Source organism: Bicyclus anynana, chromosome 4, assembly GCF_947172395.1.
Source record: "Bicyclus anynana chromosome 4, ilBicAnyn1.1, whole genome shotgun sequence".
Lineage (NCBI taxonomy): Eukaryota > Metazoa > Arthropoda > Insecta > Lepidoptera > Nymphalidae > Bicyclus > Bicyclus anynana.
In genome coordinates this window covers 15,647,456-15,671,649 of record NC_069086.1, presented here as the reverse complement: position 1 = coordinate 15,671,649, position 24,194 = coordinate 15,647,456, and the positions used below count along the sequence as shown (strand labels likewise).

Below are 24,194 nucleotides of genomic sequence, written 5' to 3'. Positions count from 1 at the left end.
ATCTCAGGAACTACTGGTCTGATTTAAAAAATTCTTTCAGTGATAGATAGCTCATTTATCAAGGAATGCTATAGGCTATATATTATCCCCGTATTCCTATGGGAACGGGAACTATGTGGGTGAAACCACGTGGCGTCAACTAGTATAATGTAACCAGTTAAAAATGAATTAATTAAAAAAAAAACAACCACGTTAAAAGTATTGGCGAATCCGGGAAATACCATAGGACCTATATCCATAGGATTTTATTGTAAAAAAGGAGATGGTCCAAAATTGTATGGGGCCCAGGATCACTCATTGTACCCTGACGGAAATAAAAGAAAATGAAATTTTTAACTATTTTCGATTATACAAATCTACGAATTTACTTTAATATTTTCGAAATAATATTTATTCTGTCCCAAGAAATGCAACACTAATATGGGCAATAATGGCGGATTGTCATTTTGATGTTTGCTGTCAATTGTCATGCCATAGTTGCTTTAAGGGCGCCATCTTGATATAACTCAAAAACTTGGGTTTTAATTTTATTTATTTATTTTTATTTTTATTCACTTATTTAGATTTTATTAAAATCCATGTATTTATTAAATTTTAATGATACGGGGTACAAAAGTGGACCTGAAATGGACCATCTCTTTTCGTTTTATTTTGATTTATCCTTCTTAGGTAGAACAAAAGGCTTTCAGTATGCAAATAAACAAGGAGAACATTTTAAAAATGCCATCTAAAATCCTTAGCGTCTGTAAGCTTAAGCTTATGTCAAAGAGGCAAAGCCTTTGGCTGGAAGGGGCCTAATCTCGGCAACCATCGTTCTTTCTGTTGAAAAGTCAAGTGTCGTTCACGGTTATTACCATTTGAAGAGTCTCCAGGGCTTCTTCAAGTTAGCCAACTGAGAAAAAGTTATAATTTCATCAGATTAAATCTTGAAATTCATATTTCTGAAGTAATCAGTACTCATTATGAACTAAAAAATATGAGTCGCGGTACGCATGGCAAATCTAAATTATTTTATGACGCCCGCGACTTCGTCCGCGTGGAATTTAGTTTTTCACAAATCCCTCGGGAACAATGGATTTTTCCGGGACAAAAAGTAGCCTATGTGTTAATTCAGGCTATAATATATCTTAATACCAAATTTCAGCTAATTCGGTTCAATAGTCGAGGCGTGAAAGAGTAACAAACATTCATATCATCAAAATCATCACTTTTCGCAAATCTCGGGAAACCATGGATTTTTTCGGGATAAAAAGTAGCCTATGTGTCAATCCAGAGTAAAATCTATTACCATTCCAAATTTCAGCTAAATCGTTTCAGTAGTAGCGGCGTTAAAGAGTAACAAACATCCAAACATCCGTACAAACTTTCGCGTTTATAATATTAGTAATATGTAGGATATTTTTTCATCAAGACTTTGCAATTGCACGTTGTAGAGTCAACATCTCCTGAGGATGCTCCGGTTTCGGGGTGAAACGTACGTAGAGAGTATTTTGTCGGACCTGGGTGACGTTGTCGCATGGGTTCGCCGAATTTTCGCGGATGATAGCAAAATAAATAAATCATTATATAATCATGATGAACTTCCGCAAAGTAACGCCTGCTTCTATCCAATATTTTTTCATCGTTTTATTTTTTCGTGGGACTAAATAATATTAGTCTTACCATTGTATGTATGTATTATTAGTATGTAAAGTTATGTAGTTTATTTATTATAACACTATCCGTTTTCTATTACTTGATTCTTACATTGCGGGTTGTCTGGAGGAGATCGCTATTAGCGATAAGACCGCCTTTGTGCATATTTCTACCCACTTATTTTGTTACTTGATGAATATTGTTTTTTTTTTTTTTTTATGTGCAATAAGAATTTATCTATCTATTAGTTATGCAGTTCGGCTCCCATCTCTCGCCTCTCGTCTCGTCTCGTCAACACCTTGAGGTAATGGAAAACACTCCTCAACACCCTGTATACATAATGTAAGTAAACGTAAAATTGTGCATGTGTGCGCTCAGTGTAGTAGCTAAATTCGGATAACTTATTGCGGTGATTTTGCGGAAACCCCATTTATTCAAGTAAAGTAAAGAAGTTCAAGTAAGTAATATAAAAATGGGGATGATGACTATGTTTGAATATAATGATTTTTATGATACATTCGGGTAAATAGGGTCAATGTTAACTAATTTATACATAAAAAGCAAAGATTGTCTGGATATTTGCAAAATAAATGAGATTATAAAATTTCAAAATCTATTAAAAATCTTTTATCGTAATTAGATGAAAATTCATACAGTTTTAGTTTCCTTACATTAAATGTGACATTTTTTAATAAATGAACTATAAACATAAACGCACAAATAACAAAGATATCAGTAATTTTGTTTGAACGCACATACAAATCTAACGATCATTACATTACCTACGACGTCATTAGTTCGTGCCAATTTGTATGGGCCGCAAATCTGACCCTTTAAATCCCTGTAGCTCCGAAAGTAATGATCGCAGATACCCTGTTCCTTTCACAAAAATGCTTTACTATTAGCATACTTTTAATTTATATACAATTTAAAAAACTGTCATCATCCCTATTATTTTAATGATTTTTCAATAATCCAACCGAGTGTATCCGATGTCTGTGTTAGTTGTGCTAATTGAATCTCCGGCCTATCGTTTCGAGTCCAGTCCCTTAACTGTGAGCTATTGAGGAGTTGAATTAACTCGGTTAAAAACGTAAAAGAGTTAACACGTACACCAAGCGGAAAATTGATTGAAAGTTTTCCTTTCTAGTACCTTTCCAAGTTTACGATTAACCTAGAAAGAGAAAGGTAAAAACAGAACCTTTTTACTATCAGGTTCTTTGCCTACTGATAGTTACACTGCTATCTTGGCCTGTATCATTTTTTTTTTTAATTTTCAACTCGGTAAAAAATTAGGTCATCATTCCCATATGCGGTTTACTGCTGAGCACGAGTCTCCTGCTCGTCTCAGCAGTAGTCTGGATTCGGCCAATAGTCCACAATAGGCTTGAATTGCCAATGCGGATTGGCAGAGTTTACACACGTAGACAATGAAGAAAATTCCCAGCTATACAGGTTTCCTAACGATGTTTTTCCTTCACCGTTTGCGACACGTGATATTTAATTTCCTAAAATGCATTAAAGCTGAAAAGTTGGAGGTGCAAGCCCCAGACCGAAATCAAACCTACAACCTCCGGAATCAGAGGCAGGGGTTATATCCACAGAGCTATCACGGCTCGGTCTTCATTAGCCTGTTTTAATCCTCCACAAAGGATTAGTAGATTAATCCCTGCTCCGAAGGGAGTTGACGGTTTTACAGTTTAGAGTCAAAATTATGCCTATAACTAAAACACGAGGGGTTGCGCCCTCGTGTACCAACAAACTTCCTAACTTTGGACTTTTGGATGTAAATTTGGATTTGAATATGATGTACTATAAAATATAGTCCAAAATCCGAAGTCGCCCAGGCTAATATACGAACGGAACAAGTGACTTAACAAAAAAAATTAGGTAACTAAACTAAATTTTGTTTCTTTAAAGGTAAAGGCAGGGTTTACAAAACATTAGTGGTATAACCGTTATGCAAAGAAAACTGGACTTGTATAACAAACGTCAAAAAACAATATCTTTTTCATTCGATCGACGAAAAACGCCTCAACCAAAAGCATTTCACTGCGAATCGACAATAAAATTGGAACAAAATGTCGACCTCAAATAGTATTCGATGGAAAAACTCATTTATTTCAACTGTGAACTGGTGGAATGGAGCAAAATACATTGCAAAACAAGTGAAGTAAGTTAATTTTATTTTAGATCTGTGTCACATCAGATACGTAGTAGCATAGAGTGAACCTGCCGTAAGGAGCCGTGATAGCTCAGTGGATATGACCTCTGCCTCCGATTCCGGAGGGTGTGGGTTCGAATCCGGTCCGGGGCATGCACCTTCAACTTTTCAGTTGTGTGCATTTTAAGAAATTAAATATCACATGTCTCAAACGGTGAAGGAAAACGTCGTGAGGAAACCTGCACACCAGAGAATTTCTTAATTCTCGTGTGTGAAGTCTGCCAATCCGCATTGGGCCAGCGGGGTGGACTATTGGCCTAACACCTCTCATTCTGACTCGAGCTCAGCAGTGAGCCGTATACGGGTTGATAACGACGATAGAGTGAACTGAAGAGAGATCTGAACACGAGGCGTAAGGTTGCGCACTAAACGTGCCGTGTTAATAATATGCTTCGCAGTTGCAATATCAGAACGGACTCGAAGTTTGGCGCATACGTCGGCGCATATGGCGCATATAGCGCAGTTGAACCGAGCCCATTAGGTGAACCGAGGATAACAAGCGGGTTGCAGGGAGCCGCTGAATGCTGGCGGCTCGAGACCTTTGTGCTTGGAGGTCCATGCAAGAGGCCAGTTGTTACGAGAGCCCACGAGTTTCATCTAACAAACTATATTTTTAGCAGAACCTCCAAAAATGGATTAAAAAAAATTAGAAAACCAATGTTTAACATAGGTTTCACAATATTTGCCAGGACAACTTAATTAACAAATCACACTGTAACCAAAATAAGATCCTAGAATGACAGATAATGTCTTGAGTGGAGTCACGCACTTGTGAACGTTGTGCGTAGGGTTAAAGGATCATTTGACAGACGAGCGTGATCTTTGTTGGTGACAATACACTTTGTTGGAATTATATATTTTTTTTCATTGCTGATTACACATTCCTGCCGTCACGCTGCCAGTCTCAGTAATACTATGTCCAGCAGTTGACGTCTTTCGGCTGATAATTATGATGATGATGACGCCTAAAGTCTCTTGAAAGCTGTACAGTCTTTCGCTACGTTCACACGGCATTATCCTTTTTTAACGTATACGTCAAATATATGGTCAACAGTCATACTTTTTAAAAGTGTGAACGGTCTATACATAAAGACGTCCAACCGTTAAAAACGTTCAGGACAATGGCATGTAAACGGGGGCTGTAGCTAGGCCTTCGTTATTAAAGCTTATTTGTTAGACTGTATCGGATCAGAGACTAATGCTTGCAAACCTACGCAAACAATGCCAAAAGCTATACGTAGTACCTACAGTTTGTTTAGTTTGGCAAGCGTGTTTATTTGGCTTAAAGTGATTGACGAAATCTACGCAAACGAGCAATACATAGTTCAGATATAAGGCATTTGGTTCCACATTGCACCGATCAAGGTGTGAATGGTAATAAATTGATTATTATTCATCGTTTGGTGCGATGACATCAGAAACCACTAGGTTGGTATTGTGTCACGGATAATATCTAACCGCTAATTATGCAACCAGAATCAATTTATTGTGTTCAGAATTTATAACAGTTAACCCGTTAATACATTTTCAATGAAATTACAGTAACAAAATAATACTTAGTTGTACATAATAAGTCTCATCTCGAATACGCACTCACGCATGATGAGCACTGTGATGTTGATGATTCAATTATTTTTCAACGTATGTTTTTTTTTTTTTTTAAGTTTTTATCCCATTTATATATTGGCCAAGTGCGGAAAAGGCCCACGAAAAAAGAAGAAGAAGAAGATCCCATTTATATAAAAAAACCTTTTTTAAAACTAAGTAGATTAGTTTTAAAAAAGGTTTTTTATATAAATGGGTACTTCTTCTTCTTCTGTGTATTTAACAAAAGACGCTCGTGTTAGTGGTACATGCAGTCCAATTCAATAACTTTGACGTATTTTAGTTGACATATATACGAAATTGAGATTCTATGTAACGAATGTCATCCGGTGCCTACTTAGTGGATATCATATAGATAGTAGGCAGGTGTCATTTCTTAATTGTATTGATGTTTATTTTAATAGGTTGTTAATAAATACCAAATTAGTGAATAGGTCAACTGGTTCCACAAAAGGCTTTAGTCCTTACATATATTTTTTACTTTGTATTGTAAGGTAGTATTTTAAAGTTTTATTTCTTGTTTTACAAATTTAATTGCTTTACATTGTATTATTAAAGATTAAAAATTAGGTATAAAATTAATATAAACATGAATCAAGTTAATTACCCACAGTATAAAATAAAGAAAGAATACCCACTGAAGCAAGCGTGGGACTTGTATGAAGCATTGCTAATTGTTTTACAACTAAGGACGTTTGATGACAATGACCCCGAAATTATAAGCCAAGAACAGCTGTTATGACTCAGACTTGCCTATTTTTAGGGTTCCGTAGGTACCTCAAAAGGAAAAAACGGAACCCTTATAAGATCACTTTGATGTCCGTCTGTCTGTCAAGAATCTTCATTTAACACGAGGAGGTATCAAGTTGAAATTTAAACCGTATTTACTGTGATTTACTGTGATCTACTGTTCCATAAAGTTGTCAAAAATTTAAAAAATAAAAAACAAATTATAATTATTCAACATAAAAACGCATATTTCGACACTATCAAGGGACTCAAAAGTTAATAGAGTACTTTCCGTTGTCCTAGAACTATGACATTGGCGGTGCAAAAAGTTAAAAAACAAAGGGTTCGAAATTCGGGAAGGTCTGTAAAAACTGCACAATTTGGTTCCAGAACTATATAATGATCTTACGTACGGAACCCTTAGTCACAGTGGGCGAGTGCGACTCGCACATGTCCGGTATTTTTTTTTCTTTTAAATACTCATAGTAGATGAAACAGATGGTCCACCTGATGGTAAGTCAAAAACAATGTCTATAAACAGAGCAAAACAGGGCATGCATCATCGATCTAGGTTGCTAGCATGCAAGAAACTCGTCTTACAAAGTGCTGTGTCCATCAACCAGAAGCATCGTGTTAAGTCTACGCCTTTATCAGTAACTATGCTTAGACAGCAATGCTGATTAGCTGCAGTAAGCATGGCAGATAAAATACGGTAAGAGTTAATATATGAGTATCACTTTTAACCAGGAAACGCTTAGCTATATTTAAAACATTACATAACATTGGCCATTCGTTTTTCCATTGGTTTTACAGATCACTGGTCAAAGGGTAAGTAATTAAGGGGATGATACAAGGAAAATAATCTCTATACTGGGCTCAAACTTCGGGTTGCGTAAAATTATAACAGAATAGTTTGAAAAATAGCTAAAAAATTGGCTTAGTTCACAAGGTACGATGTGGGATAAAACTTGGGGTTCAGTAGGTAAATCATCACGATCATCGACGGAGATTCTCCCTTGATAGTCGCGAGGACGAAATTAGCAGATTATGACAAACAAATTATAGAGCAATTTGCAAACTCAAAAGAAAATCTGTTTAAAAGACAAGTACTTATTTCACAGTAATATTGTTCTAAAATCATTACTTTATCTTGGTTGAAGAGTAATTCTAGCTGATGCTTTTAACAAGCCAAATTAAAACTAACTTATTTATTGAAACAGCTTTAAGTTTAAGTATTAAGTACGTTAAATGTGTACCTATTGTTTTATATACGAAATGTTTATTTTTGCATCACATCGACGTACAGTCAAAGGTCTCGTATTGTATGCTAAATATTTGTGAACAATAGCCGGTGTCATTACTAATTTTACGGTTTTCAAAGCGCTTTGAATAACCAGATTTCAGATTAAAAAGAATTTGTACTTTTATCTTTTGTTGGAATCCTTTTATGATCCAACAATGTACATCTTTATGTCTGGCAAGAGCTTTATACTATTTGGTTAGTTAAGAGATATTCTGCTTTAGGTAAAAGCTTTGTTATCTTATCTATACGATACGTCTTATACTTATAACTCAGTCGGGTCAAATCAATTGTTTTAGAAGTTTCTATGTGAAATTTCTGAGAATAATGGTTGGTTGGTAGTTTGTGTGAGTATGGGTGTTGGTATTTAGACCGCGATCGTGCGATAGGTTTCAACGCATACGTTTTGATAATACAGTTACGCCCATTGCGGGCTAGCGATATGGAGCCGCGTGGTGTGCAGATGGTCGAACTTTCACCTCCGCCCTCGAGTGCTGCGTGCGAACATACTGCGCGCTCCCTACTGGGAATGTTGTCATTTACATAGCGCATTGTTCGTGGATTACTGTGCGGAGTTTACTGTTCCAGACTGTGCCGCTGCATAGGGAGTGCTCTATGCGGTACTGTGCGTATGCGTGATATATATTACGTTGTTATGTAAGTACGAGTACGTAGATAGGGGAAAGAGCTGTGTAATTAGATTTAGTTGTCGCAGTCTTTCTAACATTGCTAATTTATAAAGGTCGAAAAAGGTACGCAAAGTTATAAACAAATAAACTACTTGTAATAAAGGCAAATCAAAATGTAAATTAATATTGGTAAGGCGTGAGTTGCCAAATGCAAAGTTCATCGGCCGGCATCGATCGCGATGTTTGTAAACAGTGCGGCGCACTCACCTGCACGGCCTGCGCGCTGTCCTTGTCCAGCAGGAACTCCATGGACTTGTGCGGGCGCGGCGGGCGCTGCGGCGGCGGCGGGGCGGGCGCCAGCGCCAGCAGCGAGCGCGCGTGCAGCACCGTGCGCTGCGTGTCCACGTCCGTCTCCAGCACGCCGGGCGCCGGCGCGGGCGGCGGGCGCGGCCGCGGCGGCTTGTGCGCCACGCCGCCCGCCGCCACCTGGGCCTCCGCCAGCGGGATGCGCACGAACTGCGGCCCCGCGGCCGCCGGCGGCGCTGCCACAGCCGCGTCTGCCGGCCCGCCCGGCGCCGAGCCCGCCCGCCCGAGCGCGGTCGCGCCTGCGCGGCATTTCTTCTCCTTGCGCCCCGAGAATCGGAAGTTCGCGAACCGCGAGAGGAAGCCCGCTATGCGACTGCGCGGCGCGCGCGCGCCCGCGTCCGCCATCGCTCGCTCTGCGGCCGGCGCGCGCGCCTCCGCGCCGCCCCCCTCCACCTCCACCACCTCCGCGTCCGCCGCGTCCACGCTCGCGCTCGAGCTCGAGCTAGTCGTCCGCTCCGAGCTCGCGCCGCTGCTCGCGCTCGACTCGCGCCAGCTCACCTCGGCGACCACGGGGGAGAACGTGACGCCCTTCGAGCCCGCGGACACGGAACGCGCGGGCGCGGGCGCGGCGGGCGGCGCCACCAGCTGCAGCGAGGCGCGCAGCTCCTCCGGGGTGTCGCGCGGCGGTGGGGCGCGCGCGCGCAGCTCGGGTGTGGAGCGCACGCGCGCGTCGCCGGCGCGCAGCGGCGTGGAGGCGAAGGCCGGATCGCGCGCGGGCGAGGGCGAACGCGGCGGCGAGGGCGAGGCGGAAGCCGGCTCCGTGCGGCGCCGCAGCTCGTCGACCACGTCATCCCAGGCGCCCCACGAATCCCGCAGACGGCGCGCGGTCAGCACGGACAGCTCTCGATCGTAGTTGCCGGCGTCGGCGAGCGCGCGGCGCGCGGTGTCGTCGAGCCGGCGCGCGGTGGCCTCCATCTCCTGCGCGAAGGCTCGCTCGGACTCGGTGGTGGAGTCGCTGCCGGCGCTAGGCTCGCGCGCGCGCGGCGGCGGCGGCGGCGGCACGCGCGGGCGGCGCGGCGCGCGGTAGTCCAGCGCGGTGAGGTCGGCCACGCTGACGGTGAAGCTGTCGCACACGTCGAAGGCCTGGCGGAAGCGCGCGCCGTGCGCTACGAGGCGGCGCGGCTCGGCGCACACGTCCAGCTCGGCGGGCAGAGAGGCGGCGCGCGCGGCGCGGGGCGGGCGGCGCGCGGCACTGGGCGACGCGAGGCACGGCGCGCTGCCGGCGGCGGCGGGCGCGGCCGCTATTTCGGTCTGGCGGCGCGCGGGCGGGGGCGGGCGGCGCGCGCGCTCGCTGTAGCCGCTGTCCTCGCTGAGGTTCTCGGCGGAGAGGTGGGCGCGCGGCGCGGGGCGCGCTGGCGGCGGCGAGGCGGGCGGGGACTCCAGCGAGTCGGGCGACAGGCTGGGGGACGCGGGCGCTGCGCACGAGCGCTCGAGGGACTCGAACTGAGCGAGGCTGGAGGTGCGCGAGAGGGAGCCGACGCTAGCGGGCGAGGAGGCGCGCTCCCGCCGCCTCCGCTTGGCCGGGCACGCCCATTCCCTCTCAGACTCGCTGTCGCACTCCGAGCCTGGATGAGGAAGACAAGCTCACTAAGTATCTGCCCGCTATGGCCACCTGCGCTGCACACGACGAGCTCGTTCGAGCGTCGGTAATGACAATGACACCGAAAGTGATGTATTTTTATTTACTTGGATTGAATCCAATAGAAAAATAAAGAAAGAAAGTACCACTCTTAGCTTGCCAAATTATACCTACCTAATTATTATCATTTCAATAATAACATAAACCAACAGCAGCAGCAACAATGTTTATGAAGAAAATCATCATCCAATCACATCATATTAAATATTTTATATTAACGGAAAAAATTATGCTACAGCTTTACAACAGCGTCATCTAATGAAAGTATGAAGAACTACGTAAGGCAGCATATAAAGTTCAAGCTAGTTACTCTACTCGACACAAGATGGCGCTGTTAAAAATAAATTATACATATTATGAAAGATGGCACTCTAGACATCTGTCGAGCGTGTCATCGTCCTGGGGAGTCCCTCAGGCATATAATGTCCGGGTGTTGTCACCTTGCTAACGGCGAATACTTGCACAGACATTATCAAGTAGCCAAGATAATCCACCAACATCTGGCATCTCAAAATCGATAAGGCCATACTGAAGAGCAAGTCTTCAGTATGGCCTTATCGATTTTGAGATGCCTTACTATAGGTACGACCCAGCGTCAGTTCTTGAAAATAACAGTGCATAGTTCTACTGGGACAGAACGATTATCTCTGACAGGTATATTGTAGCCAATAGACCTGATATAGTGCTAGTCGATCGGTCAGTGCGTCGTGCAATAATTGTTGATATAACTGTTCCACATGATGATACAGATTATCGTTTAAGCTGAAAAAGAAAAAGTATCATTATACTTGGACCTTGCTCACGTGATTACCGCCATGTGGAATGTTGAGTCAACTATTATTGTTCCGATAGTTGTTTCAGTCAATGGTCTTATAGCGAAAAGTTTCGACCAACACCTTAAGAAGCTTTCGCTTAACTGTTGGATCAAGAGTCGGATACAAAAGGCAGTGATTCTTGAGACGGCGCGTATTGTGAGGAGGTTCCTCACTTCTTGACCACCGGTTGCTTGGGCACTCAAATGTCCCGCAGCGGGAGGGTTGATTTTTTTTTATAAATTTTTATTAGTGTTTAATTTTTAACAATTTAAATAAAATACAAAATAAATATCTTTATAAAATATATAATATTCGGAGTCATAGATCAGCTTTCACCTCGTCAACATTGACATTGTTAAAAATTATCAGCAAATATCATCCTGAACTCCTAAATATGTCATAGTAATTACAAATTAGTTACCTGCCGTGCCTCGAACATGAATAACGGAATCGGCATCGGAATCAGAGAGCCATGTAGCAGCGGAAGAACGTTCGGAACGCAGGTCATCGCTTGTCTCTTCGACTATTGTTTCGAGATACAAAGCGTGATTACTGCCATTGTCACCTGCGGACAAAAAAGACGTGTTAGACTACTCGTCAACAGATGGCGCTATACGTATTCAAGAAAATATATAATCTAAATTAATACTAAAATTATTTAAATAAAATTCAATTGTCACAGAGATTATATTATGTAAATTAGTTATTCACTGTAATTATTTTTAAACTTATAACTTATAAAATAAACGTGTAGACCCGTTATGTACATACGTAATTCTTTGGCTAGATGAAGATCAGTAAACAGTTTATTAATAGTTAATAATTATGTGTTTCTTCATACAAAAGATAGGTATAGAGAACTTTCTCTCGTCTGTCTCACATAACACTTTGTATTATGCAATGTTGATATGTACAGTCATGACTAACAAATTACTGTCTCCTACTAATATTTGAATCGCAAAAGCGACTTTAAATACGGAGCATCAAGGTACATAATCGCAATTGAATAAAATGCAATTGCATTCAATCGAGTTCAATAACATTTTGTATCTATGCAGATGATACGACAGGCAGGTATTAAAATAATTATAACGTTATCTAATATGATAATACCAACACTTTTTAAGTAACCGTGAATTTTTTATATTCTTAATTATTTACATATCTCGTTTTTACATGTAAATAAAATTACATTGTTCGTGATAGGTCGGAATAAGTACATTTTAAGTGCGATCTATGTAGCTAGTACCTATAGCCATCGATATAAATCGTTAGATGGGCCCATCCATACTAAAGAACGCAGAATTTTATGTTATTACCCAAATACGTGCACGCACATCTTATCTTAGTACGTAACAAACGCATGCTGTGAGTGGACGTGGAATTAAAAAAATATTTCCAGGTTTTTCATTTTAATCCCTTAATTATGTCTTAGTGTTCATTTTGGAAGTGTAAAAACACAAGCCACAACATGAATAAGGAGAAATGTGTTACGAGTAATGACGTACTCAATGTGCGAAACCAATGACAATTCCGCGACGCTTTGAGGCCCATCTAACGATCTACGATCGATGCCTATAGCGACCCATCCCGGCTTAGCATGTTTCAACCGCTGCCAACCGGGACGAAACGTACGGCCCGGCTGACGCTGCCTCAGCTTTTTAAATCTATAGTAATATTATAAAGCTGAAACGTTTGTTAGTTTGTTTGTTTGTTTGAACGCGCTAATCTCAGGAACTCCTGAGATTAGCGCGTTCAAACAAAATTTTTCAAGTCGGACTAGTAGTTTACTAGTCCGACTTGAAAAATACTTTCAGTGTTAGTTAACCCATATTATCCCCGTATTTCTACGGAAACGGGAACTACGCGGGTGAAACCGCGCGGCGTCAGCTAGTCTCTGATATATTTTCTGTACTTTTTATACATACATAATATAGACTTTTCTCTTGAATTACTCTATTGCTAAAACTCTATAACATTAAAACCCGTTGGATTAGTTAAAAGGATAGTGCATATTTCTAATGACCTTCTGTGGGTCATTGGCCAAGCCTTACTCCTTATAGGTGAGCCTACACCCAACACGCTACTTTAATACGGAATGGCGGGCTACGATTCTTATAAAAATAAAATACTATTTTTTACAACATTGCAATAACGCTTGTCAAAACAGTCATGATGTTTGATGTTTGATGTTGTTGCAACAAAATTGCAACGAATAATGCAATTAATTGCAATAATTTCCTTGGCTGAGTAATGTACATATTTCTTATCGAAAAATCTAAATTGTTGACATTTGAGTAAAGTATTGGCTATTTGTAATACACGACAATTACCACTGCAGTAAATCACATGGCCGATGTTTGCAAGAGTTGGGAAATGTGAAGCCAGGAGTTCCCAAAGTATGGGTTGCGACCCAGAGGTGGGGTCGAGCGAATATTGAGTTGACCTTGAGACTTATGATAACCTGACCGATCGGGCTAACAGCCGGACGGTCACAGTCTAACTATTAAATTAAAATAATTGCTTATTGTTGTCTGTGATGATGTCAGTTAATTAATGACAAATGAAAAAATATACTTTTGTTACAAACTCAGTTGGTCCACGTAGTGAAACTTCCGGACGGCTTCCCTGACTGTTTTTTTTTCCTCTGACTTTTAGTCAGGCTAGTAGTTAATCTGTGCGTTACTAATATTTTATGAACCTTTTTAAGACGGCCAAGAAATAGGTGGGTCCCAACTTAGTCCGTTTTTGTTAGGAGGATCGGAGTCCAGTCAAGTTTGGAAACCACTGTCTTAAGCAATTTATTATCATTATTTCATATCTAACGGTCCACTACAAGGCCAGGCCTCCTTGCTCATGGGAGAGGGGATATGGAGCTTTGACCCACCATGCTACTCCAATCTGTCTGTCATATTTCAAGTTATGATTACGGTAATTGGTACATTGACTGTCTTGATTGACTGTCGATGTTAAGGGGATGAAAACTTACACTGATGTCGCGGGCCAAGTCAGGAAGTCCGTTAGTTATAAAAATAAATGAAAAAGTGTCTACATGTAATTTTGCACTTAGCCGTGATAGCCCAGTGGATATGACCTTTGTCTTCGGAGGGCGTAGGTTTCTAATCCGGACCGGGATATGCACTTCCGACTTTTCAGTTATGTGCATTTCAAGAAATTAAACATCACGTGTCTCAAACGGTGACGGAAAAACATCGAGAGGAAACCGTCATACCTGAGAATTTTCTTAATTCTCTACGTGTGTGAAGACTGCCAATTGGGCCAGCGTGATGGACTATTAGCCTAACCCCTCTCATTCTGAGAGGAGACTCATGCTCAACAGTTCATCATCACTAACAATTATGGGTGTTAATTGTTAGTGATGATGAATGATGATGAATGATCTATCTGGTATTTCCGGCTAATCCCTGAAACGGCTAAGACTAGTCTGGAAAGACTGTGTTAGGAGGAGGTACAACATAATTATAGTCCAGCGGGAGATCCCTTAACAATTGGATATTACACTAATATTGTAAAGGCGAATGTTTATGTGTAAGTGTGTATGTATGACTAAGTGAAAACTGATATCTACGCGAAGTCGCGGGCATCCACTAGTATTTGTATAATTACATAGATTTTTGTAAGATTCTCGATCACTGTACAATGTACATAATAAGGTACTCGTATCTACTAACATTGCGTTATTCGGTGCGGAACGCTGATCAAACACTTTCTCCTATTCTGATTTCTCTTATGAATTTACTAATTTTTTTTTTGTTTAAGAAGTAAGTGGAATCGCTCGCTTCATTCGCACTGTTACATCCCTAATTTTTAGCTGAATTGCAATAAACAATAATGATCAACGGCGACGAATAATGTTGAGCCAATCGAAGGTTTTCCGATAGTCATTTCAGTTAATGGTATTGGCGAAAAGTTTTCACCAACACCTTAACTACCTTTCGCTTGACTGTTGGATCAAGGGTCAAAATTAGAAGTCAATAAACATTGATAATCTGTCCCTAACCACCGATTGCTTACGATACTCAAAAACACCAAAACCCACAAAAATCCAAATTTTATACCCAGATATTAACTGTTCACAGCAACCATATTCGGCTCACTGCTGAGCTCAAGTCTCAGAATGAGAGGCCAATAGTCCACCACTCTAGTCCAATGCGGATTGGCAGACTTCACACACGCAGTGAATTAAGAAAATTCTCTGGTATGCAGGTTTCCTCACAATGTTTTTTTTTCTTTGAGATACGTGATATTTAATTTCTTACAATGCACACAACTGAAATGTCGGGTGCATGCCCGGACCGGGTTCGAACCTACGTCCTCTGCAATCGGAGGTAGAGGTCATACCCGCAGGGCTATCACGGCTCTATTAACTGTTAATCACGCTTTTTTGTTTTTTTTTCACGCGGCAAATGGCCGCTATACTGTCCCCAAAAGACTAACCGCCGTCAATAAATATAAAACGAGTGCAAGTGGATTTATTAGAATTGTTTTGTTTCTTTCTTTTTATAGTTTGGGGCCGCGGCGGAAGTGAGTGATCCGGTACACGGACTTGAGCATAGAGTTACATTTTTGTTTCGGTCGAATATGCAAGGTGTTTAGGACAAAAGTTCAACGTGTTTCGAATAAAAACAGATTATTTGTCGACGTAGTAGGCATGGTATATTATCTGTTATTATATCTGTTATTAGTATCTGTTATTATAATAATAGCTATACTAATATATATATTTATTTTTTTATTCTTTACAAGTTAGCCCTTGACTACAATCTCACCTGATGGTAAGTTAAGATACAGTCTAAGATGGAAACGGGCTAACTTGTTAGGAGGAGGATGAAATCCACACTCCTTTCGGTTTCTACACGACATCGTACCGGAACGCTAAATCCCTTGGCGGTACGTCTTAGTCGGTAGGGTGGTAACTAGCCACGGCCTATGCGTCCCACCAGCCAATATTATAAACAGGTAAAGTTTGTGGTATTGTAGGGTTTAATCTCTGGATCTACTCAATCGATTTTGAAAATTCTTTTACCACTACAAAGCCACGTTATTTGTGAGTGTCATAGGCTATATTTTATCCCCGTATTCGCACGGGAACGGGAACCACGCGTCTACAAATTTGATCATAAAGTGGTCTATAATGTTTTATTCATTTGGGTTTTTAATCAGTTCTTTTTAATCTTTTTAGATGTTTAGGTACCTCTCACTAGACAGAGATTATCGCCGTCACCGCAAAACCGTATCTCCACCGACCGTGACTGTAGCGGACACAACGGTTGTCGTCGAGACATGAAGTTCCTAGATTTAGTCTCGTTTATCAAATGTTATGTTATGTACGCAACCCTAGAGACAACAAAAGGAAACGCGACAGGCCATTAAGAAGATGATTTGAAGATGACAGCAGGAACACTTAGGAAAAGGAAAGTTCATGATCGCAAGGCATGGACGATCTTGGGGGAGGCATATGCCGAAAGGCAAGACGATTTACCGGTGTCGTAATTTTTTTATATTGTATAGTTTTTTATATTAAGGTAAATTGTTAATACAGGCTATTATTATTATTATTATTATTATTATTATCAAATGTTAAGGATATATTAGCTAGACACTAATGACCTACTATCACGGTTATTGAATAAAGTTCTATCTCTCTATGCCTACTACACTATTATATTTCGAACAAATAATAAAAAAAATACAACCGACTTCAAAACTTAAAAACGTACCCACTAAACTAAAAAGTGAAAAATAACATCATAATATGTTCTACCTGCTGTTCAGTATGAAGGGGGTGCGAAGCCGATGATGTATTAATTCAAGCCATGTGAGAATATCTTATAGATTTAGATTTTGCAGACAGTGTTGTTTCATGTGGTCCTGTCAGAAATATCTTAAATTAAGACAACACCGGCTAAGCACCGCCTTCATACTGATCAGCAGGTAGAACATATTATGATGTTATTTTTCACTTTTTAGTTTAGTGGGTACGTTTTTAAGTTTTGAAGTCGGTTGTATTTTTTTTATTAAAATTTTTATTATTTTTCCATTTTTAGTGTAAAATTTCATCTTAAACGAATACATCAGACCCCTAAAAATACCGACCGAATTGAGAACCTCCTCCTTTTTGAAGTCGGTTAAAAATAACACTTCCTTGATATGCGGGCGATAGAGGGAAAGACTGCGCGAGTGTGAAATCGTGCGTGTGGGGAACTGACGAGCGACGACGACGACGTAAAGAAGAAAATCTAAATACCTACCAACAATTAAAATAATAACGCAACCTAGGACTCAAACCCAAACCTTATGATCCATATCCGCACTAACTAATCACTGGATCAACAGGGCAATTCAATTTCGAAGTTGTACGTATGGTCGAAATTTTCTTAGATGACTTTTTTACACAACAATAATGGCCGACTATGAATCAAAGACAATCAGTAGGGTTGAGAAGTTAACGGCGGGCATCGGAACGATATCAAGTAGGTATCGTTATAACTGAAATACCTAAACTAAAATATCCGTTACTATACTACGTTATCTTAAAAGGGAACGTATAGTAACGTTTTTCGGTTGTGTGCATTTTAAGAAATTAAATATCACGTGTCACAAACGGTGAACGGTGCACGGTTTATGCCTATGGGTACGCGTGGTTAAGAAATTGGGTAATCTTTTTTTTATTATTATTATAAATATACTTAAACAATACACATCACTATCTAGCCTCAAAGTAAGCATACAGAGTAGCTTGTGTTATGGATGCTAAGATAGTTGATATTATAATATTAATATACAATTATATACTACATATAAATATATAATGTATAAATACGCTACATATACACTTATAAAATGTATAAATACACACAGACACTTAAAAACACTCAATCTCATCACACAAATATTTTCCAGTTGTGGGAATCGAACCCACAGCCGTGGATGCAGAAAGCAGGGTCACTACCCACTGCGCCACGCGGCCGTCTCTTTCTTTAATCTTTTGGGGACGTACTAACGTCCAAGATTTGCTTATACTTCAAAAAAGTGTGCACGTATCCACGTACATACTGGGTGTAAGGGACATGATACCGAAAACTGCATGAAGAGGTTAAATTTAGTTTCCACAACGATATTTTAAATACCAATTACGTCGGAAATAAGAAAATTCAGATTTTGAAAATTTTGAGCACGCAATGTACAGCGAATAATGCGATAACAACGCTCCGCAATCTACTGCGTACGTACACGTAGGTACGTACGCATCGACAGCAAATCGGCTGGCTACACTTACCTATCTAATACCTATTTTTTATACTTTACAAGTTTTTAACTAGGTACAGGTAGTTACCTTACTTCAGGTTGTTTCTCGTTTACGAGACGTTATGTCGTCGTAGTAGGTACGATATTCATGAGTACTGAATTGATTTGATCTAAGCATTTCAAGACTTCTCAGTCAACACACACAAACACACACAATACAAACGACACAATTGTATGAGTATTCGTTACAGAAAATCACTACTAACAGAACATAAAACATACACAAAAGTTTTTGAATTTTGGTTTGTTTGTCAACAGACCGCTGAACACGAACTAAAGAAAAAATGGCGTAGCGTCTAGCGAAAGGACCTAAAGTTTCAATATTTTGAAAATACCTATTAACCGCGCCGCGTGGCTTAGGTTAGAGAGAGATAGCAATTATTTTACTCGGCACCGGCGGCGGTCGGCAATACAACGTAGCGCAGTTTGTTTGTGACTTTGTATATATACCTATTAGTCGTGACCTACCTATTTGACCTCTTGGAAAACAGCTGATCGCGCGCATTTTGCAAATTAAATTTACATTGCTAGTTTTTGTTAAAAATCTTGATTTGACGATTTTTATTAAAAATCGTATTGAGATAGATGAAATAAGTACTTCTAAGCTGTAATTAGTTAAAAAAAACTGTAAAAAAAATTTCAATATCGTGAAAAGACCGACAAAAAATTTCAACGCTGAGAGACTCAGAATCATGTACTGAACCACTGGATTAAGTTTTCGTTAGCATGCCCCTTACACCCAGTATAGGTAACCGTATTTGAATAAACTAAAACTGTAGACTCTGCCCTGCATGTATATTTTTGAAATATGTAAAATAGTCAGAAAAAAAGTTAATTATTACGAAAATACTTATAGAGCACGGCGTTTCCATGAAAAAAAAACTCATTTTCCCTTCTTCATAATTATTACTCTACAGCTACAACTTAATGTTATCCATACCAGTGTTTGAATAATGCTACTATTCGTAAGATATCTTTTACGCTATAGAATAACGTGAGCATATTTATTGTATAACATTTTCATTAAAAAACTATTTTTTAAAATAAAATGATTATAAAATATCAATTTTCCATCTTTAAACTAACAACACATCAATTATTAAAGAATCATTCATTATCATTTATCGATAAGTTAACGCTCGATGTTATTTACCCATCCTTGCTTTTCATAGACAATCTAGCGTTACGAAATGTCAAATTGCCGTAATCGTAGTTAAGCTGTGCAAATTAATCTCGTTGTGATTTTGTTTTTCAGAAAATAAATGTGAATAAATCGTAAATTCGGTGTAGTTTTTGGTGTAATTCGTACTGTACGCGTATAATAAAGGATTTAGACACTTTGTTCTTTAGAAATTACGTATAACGTAAGTGAAATATGTGATTTTAGTGACAAGACGGGTTTGTTTTGTTCATAAGACTTCTAAGAAAATTTCGACCATAGATACATCGACAGTTCAAGTGCAAGTACACATTCACTGCACTCGGTACACGTTAAGTGAACAGTCACTTTGCACTCGACACTTGACAACACTTTCTCACACTTACCGCCGGACACTTCACTTGCGTTTTGTTGATACACTGGCAGGTTCCGCGAATGTAAGTGGACTTAAGCATTGCATCGTTTCTCACATTCAATTTCACACAACATTCTTAAAAGTATCAACGTATTTTAACATGTTCGCTGCGGTACGAGGTCAATGGACCTCGTACACCTAGCGTCTTCAAAAGTTACGAGGTCAATGGACCTCGTACGCCTAGCGTCTTCAAGAGTTACGAGGTCAATGGACCTCGTACCGCACCACATAAAGTTTTAGTAAGAGAGGAAAGTGCAGAAATATCAGTGCCGCAGCGAACGTGTTAACGTAGGTATATGAGTGGAAATATGGAACTTACACCCACCACGCTGCTGCTGCTGTAACCTATTACTATGTTCATAAGGAGCTAAGGTTGACAATGTTAATTAAAATTAACTAGTTCTTAAATTAATGAAAATAAATTTGATTCATAAGCTTAGAACATTTATATGTATATAGTCACAGAATACAGAAGATACAGAATGAGTATTTTCAAGCAGCGTGGTGAAGCCGGTGAAATCCATAAAAAAAACAAACGTCTTCTTGACATCCGCATATACCTACTCGTACCTTTTTCATAATTTGTACTCCCTGTTGTCTTGTCTAAAAATATAACACTAACAAGAATTGCGTAAATTAATATACTTAATAATCAATAAATACAAAAAAAATCTCTGTCTTATTTTATTTCATTAGTTTTTGTAAACAGTTGTTAAAATATTTAATAACATAAGACGCCATTTTTCTTGAATAATATTGAAAATTACTGATGCGACGCTTCCTGTCGTACTGACTCGAGAATGTATTCGTTGTTGAATTTTGTATTTGGAGCGGCTACGACACCGTCGTGTTCCACGCGTTCTATCTGCCTATTATTCTTTAATCTGTGGCTTTAGTATAACATCCCAATCAGAAAAAGAAAGTTCAAAACATATGTATATGGGCTAATCCAACTCCAAAGTAAATAATTATGGTCACTTCCTTCAAGTGAGGGCCTTATTTAATAATAATGTAATTTGAACTAAAGTACATTAGCGATACCAGGAAGTGGTCTCCAGACCGCAGAATGGGACAACCTATACTCGTCACGAAATAATAGGCCCTTTATGAGATAATAGTGACGTCACTAGAAACGTACTTAATCCATACTTTTAATATTATAAAGCTTTGTTTGTAGAGTTGTACGCGCTAATCAGAAATTACTGGTTCGAATTGATTTTTAACAGCGCATCGAAAGTGAAGAAATCCTATCATCATCATCATCATATGAGCCGATGGACGTCCACTGCAGGACATAGGCCTTTTGTAGGGACTTCCAAACATCACGGTCCTGAGCCACCTGCATCCAGCGAATCCCTGCGACTCGCTTGATGTCGGCAGTCCACCTGGTGGGGGGGTCGAACAACACTGCGCTTTCTAGTGCGGGGTCGCCATTCCAGCATTTTGCGACCCCAACGTCCATCGGCTCTTCGAACTATATGCCCCGCCCGTAACTATAAACAAGTCTATATTTCTTCATTTATTTCAAGTAGGCTAATATTACAGTAAACAAATACATATACATAATAAATTTATTTATTTTGCTAACATTGTAATAATATAACACCTCCAACTTTTCAGTTATGAGCATTTTAAGAAATTAAATATCACGAGTCTCAAACGGTGAAGGAAAAACATCGTGAGGAAACCGACCTGAGAATTTTCTTAATTGTCTACGTGTGTGAAGTCTGCCAATCCGCATTGGGCCAGCGTGGTGGACTAACCTAACCCCACTCATTCTGAGAGGAGACTCGTGCTCAACAGTGAGCCAAATATAAATTGTTGACGATAATCTATACTAATATTATAAAGCTGAAGAGTTTGTTTGTTTGATTGAACGCGCTAATCTCAGCAACTACTGGTCCGATTTGAAAAATTCTTTTAGTGTTAGATAGCCCATTTATCGAGGAAAGCTATAGACTATATATTATTCCCGTATTCCAACGGGAACGGGAACGGACTGACCGAACGAACTGACACGGTGAAACCGTGTCAGCTAGTGTAATAATAATAACCAAATGCAACGGGTTATGCTATACAATAATATTTTATTCCGGCCATCGCAAATCGATCACGGGCAAGTCGCAATGAATAGTGTTTACCTTGAATCAATATACCAATTTCCAATTGGTTTGCGTCAAGCGGCAATTAGGAGTACGCCACGACCGAGTCTCAAGTCTCATTGAATAAATGCAGATGTTGGAATTCATGACATTTTTAACCGACTTCAAAAAAAGGAGGAGGTTCTTAATTCGAGTCTATGATTTTTTTTGTGTGTATGTTACTCGATTTGTATAATTCTCTTTTTGTTTGAAAGGGTATACTCCTGGAATGGTTATCATGTCAGAATCTGATGCAGAATCTGATGATGGATCTTGGAGAAGTCGAGGGGAACTTTCAAAAATTGTAAGGGCAACTATAGAACGGCTTAAATTAATACATCACCGGGTTACCACCTACTTCAAAGTGGTCAGCAGGTAGAACGTAATATTATGTTATTTTTCGCATTTCAGGACAGTTGGTACGTTTTATGTTTTTGAAGTCAGTTGAATTTTTTTATTACTCGATTACTCGATTACAACTCGATTTCTTACGTTAAAAGCATTCATTTCAGCTTAAATTTTTCTTCTTCAAAGTCTTTAAACTTCTAAGGGTGGAATCTTCCAATTTTCGTGAATATAACTTGGAATTTGTAGGGAATGGGGAATTGGGGGACATTTTATTTTCTTTAAGTTTTAAGAATTACTTAAATACTTAAGAATAATATCATTCATGTATAAATATTTCACATAGCAAATCCTCAAGCAAAGCCGGAATCGCTAGCTTTATAAAACGTGACTGGAAAACCTACACTCAAAACCTTGGTGTAAAAATCGTTAACATTTTATTTACGAGCAAAAATCACGATCTCAAGAAATAAAACTACATTCTAAACACAAAATATCATTTAACACGATTAAGTTACAAAATTATTATTTACTCAAGTTTGAAATGAATGTAAGAACATGCAACAAAAATGTAAAGATTTTTTTTTAATGCCAAATTCGGCTTTCACAGGTCAGTATAATTAAGGTTAGATGAACTTCACTCTTTAAAAGGTAACTTCAGATTCTTTAGTTTTTCGTGTTATAATGATAAGAATACGTATATACTCGTAATATATCATGTCGATGAGACAACCTTGTGTGTGTTAATATCCTAATTCCCAAGTTTTTGAATGAGAGTGTTTAACATGCACTCCCAAAATCTCTCTCTCTCTCTCTCTAAAAACTCGGAAGTTTGAGATTGGACTACATTATTTAGGCACTGACATGACAACTTTATAGTGTTGCCAACCGTATTGCAACATATTATATATAGTTATATAAGTACTATATATCGAGTCTGCGTACTATATACTGTTGAAGATGTTTCTTATATTAAAATTTTCGACAGAAGCAATAGCGTGTATTGTTGGATTCTAATAAGTAATTTTAAATGAAATGTGAAAAACCATGTGACACTCTTATTTTTGACAAAAAATTCTTGAAAAATGCAGTTAAATACAATTTTTATAAAAATAAATATACAACAAATAATTTAATAATATCTTCGTAAATTTTTTGCTTATTCTATAAAATACTATTTTTTCTATAAGTGTACTGTGTATATTATTTAGAGCTTAAAGCTAAAAATACTATGTATATTTTTCTGAAAAAATGTTCGCAACCTTTAACACCTACTTATTATTATTTATAGTCACTTAATCGCTCGCATCAGACTTTACAACAAATATTATGTACACTATGCAATAAATATTTGTAGGCACCTACCAGTGGCGTTCACTTCATACATGCAACAAAACATTGTATACCCTGCATACGTATTACAAGTTCACATTAAAGAAGTTCCAATATCGTATAATTTGTAAGCCTACCCTTGTTGAGAACCTGGCACGCCACTGGGTGAACGATAAAGGTTCACTATTCATTCAGACTAAATCGTCAGTATTTTTTATCCGTATAGTTTTTGTCGTTACGTATAAAGCGGCCCACGAAACCGGTTCGCGTATAGCAATAACAAATCCATGATAAACGCTGGCATGCGAGGAATGCAGACCTGCAGCCTGTATAGATATAGCCTGATAAACAGACAATGCGAGCCTTCTGACGGAATAACCTTTGTTTCGTTTTTTTGTACCGACGCTCGCGCCAATACTGGCACGCTTTTGTTTTCGGTTAACGCTCATAACCATAGACTATAGAGTATAGAGGTTTAGCAGAAGAGTTTTTAAGAGCGCGCAGCGCGTCGGTACGATATGGATAAAATTC

The 24,194-nt window shown here is 39.3% G+C and overlaps 1 protein-coding gene across 1 annotated transcript in view; it reads right to left on the bottom strand.

Moving 5' to 3' along the window:
* Window positions 1-24,194, bottom strand: part of LOC112053474 (serine/arginine repetitive matrix protein 2) — a 115,103-nt gene that overhangs the window by 63,966 nt on the left and 26,943 nt on the right. The window contains exons 2-3 of the mRNA XM_052881177.1: window positions 11,364-11,507; window positions 8,390-10,053 (exon numbers count right to left, since the gene is read on the bottom strand). Coding sequence (XP_052737137.1) covers window positions 8,390-10,053; window positions 11,364-11,507 — 1,808 coding nt within the window. The remainder of the gene's footprint in view (window positions 1-8,389; window positions 10,054-11,363; window positions 11,508-24,194) is intronic.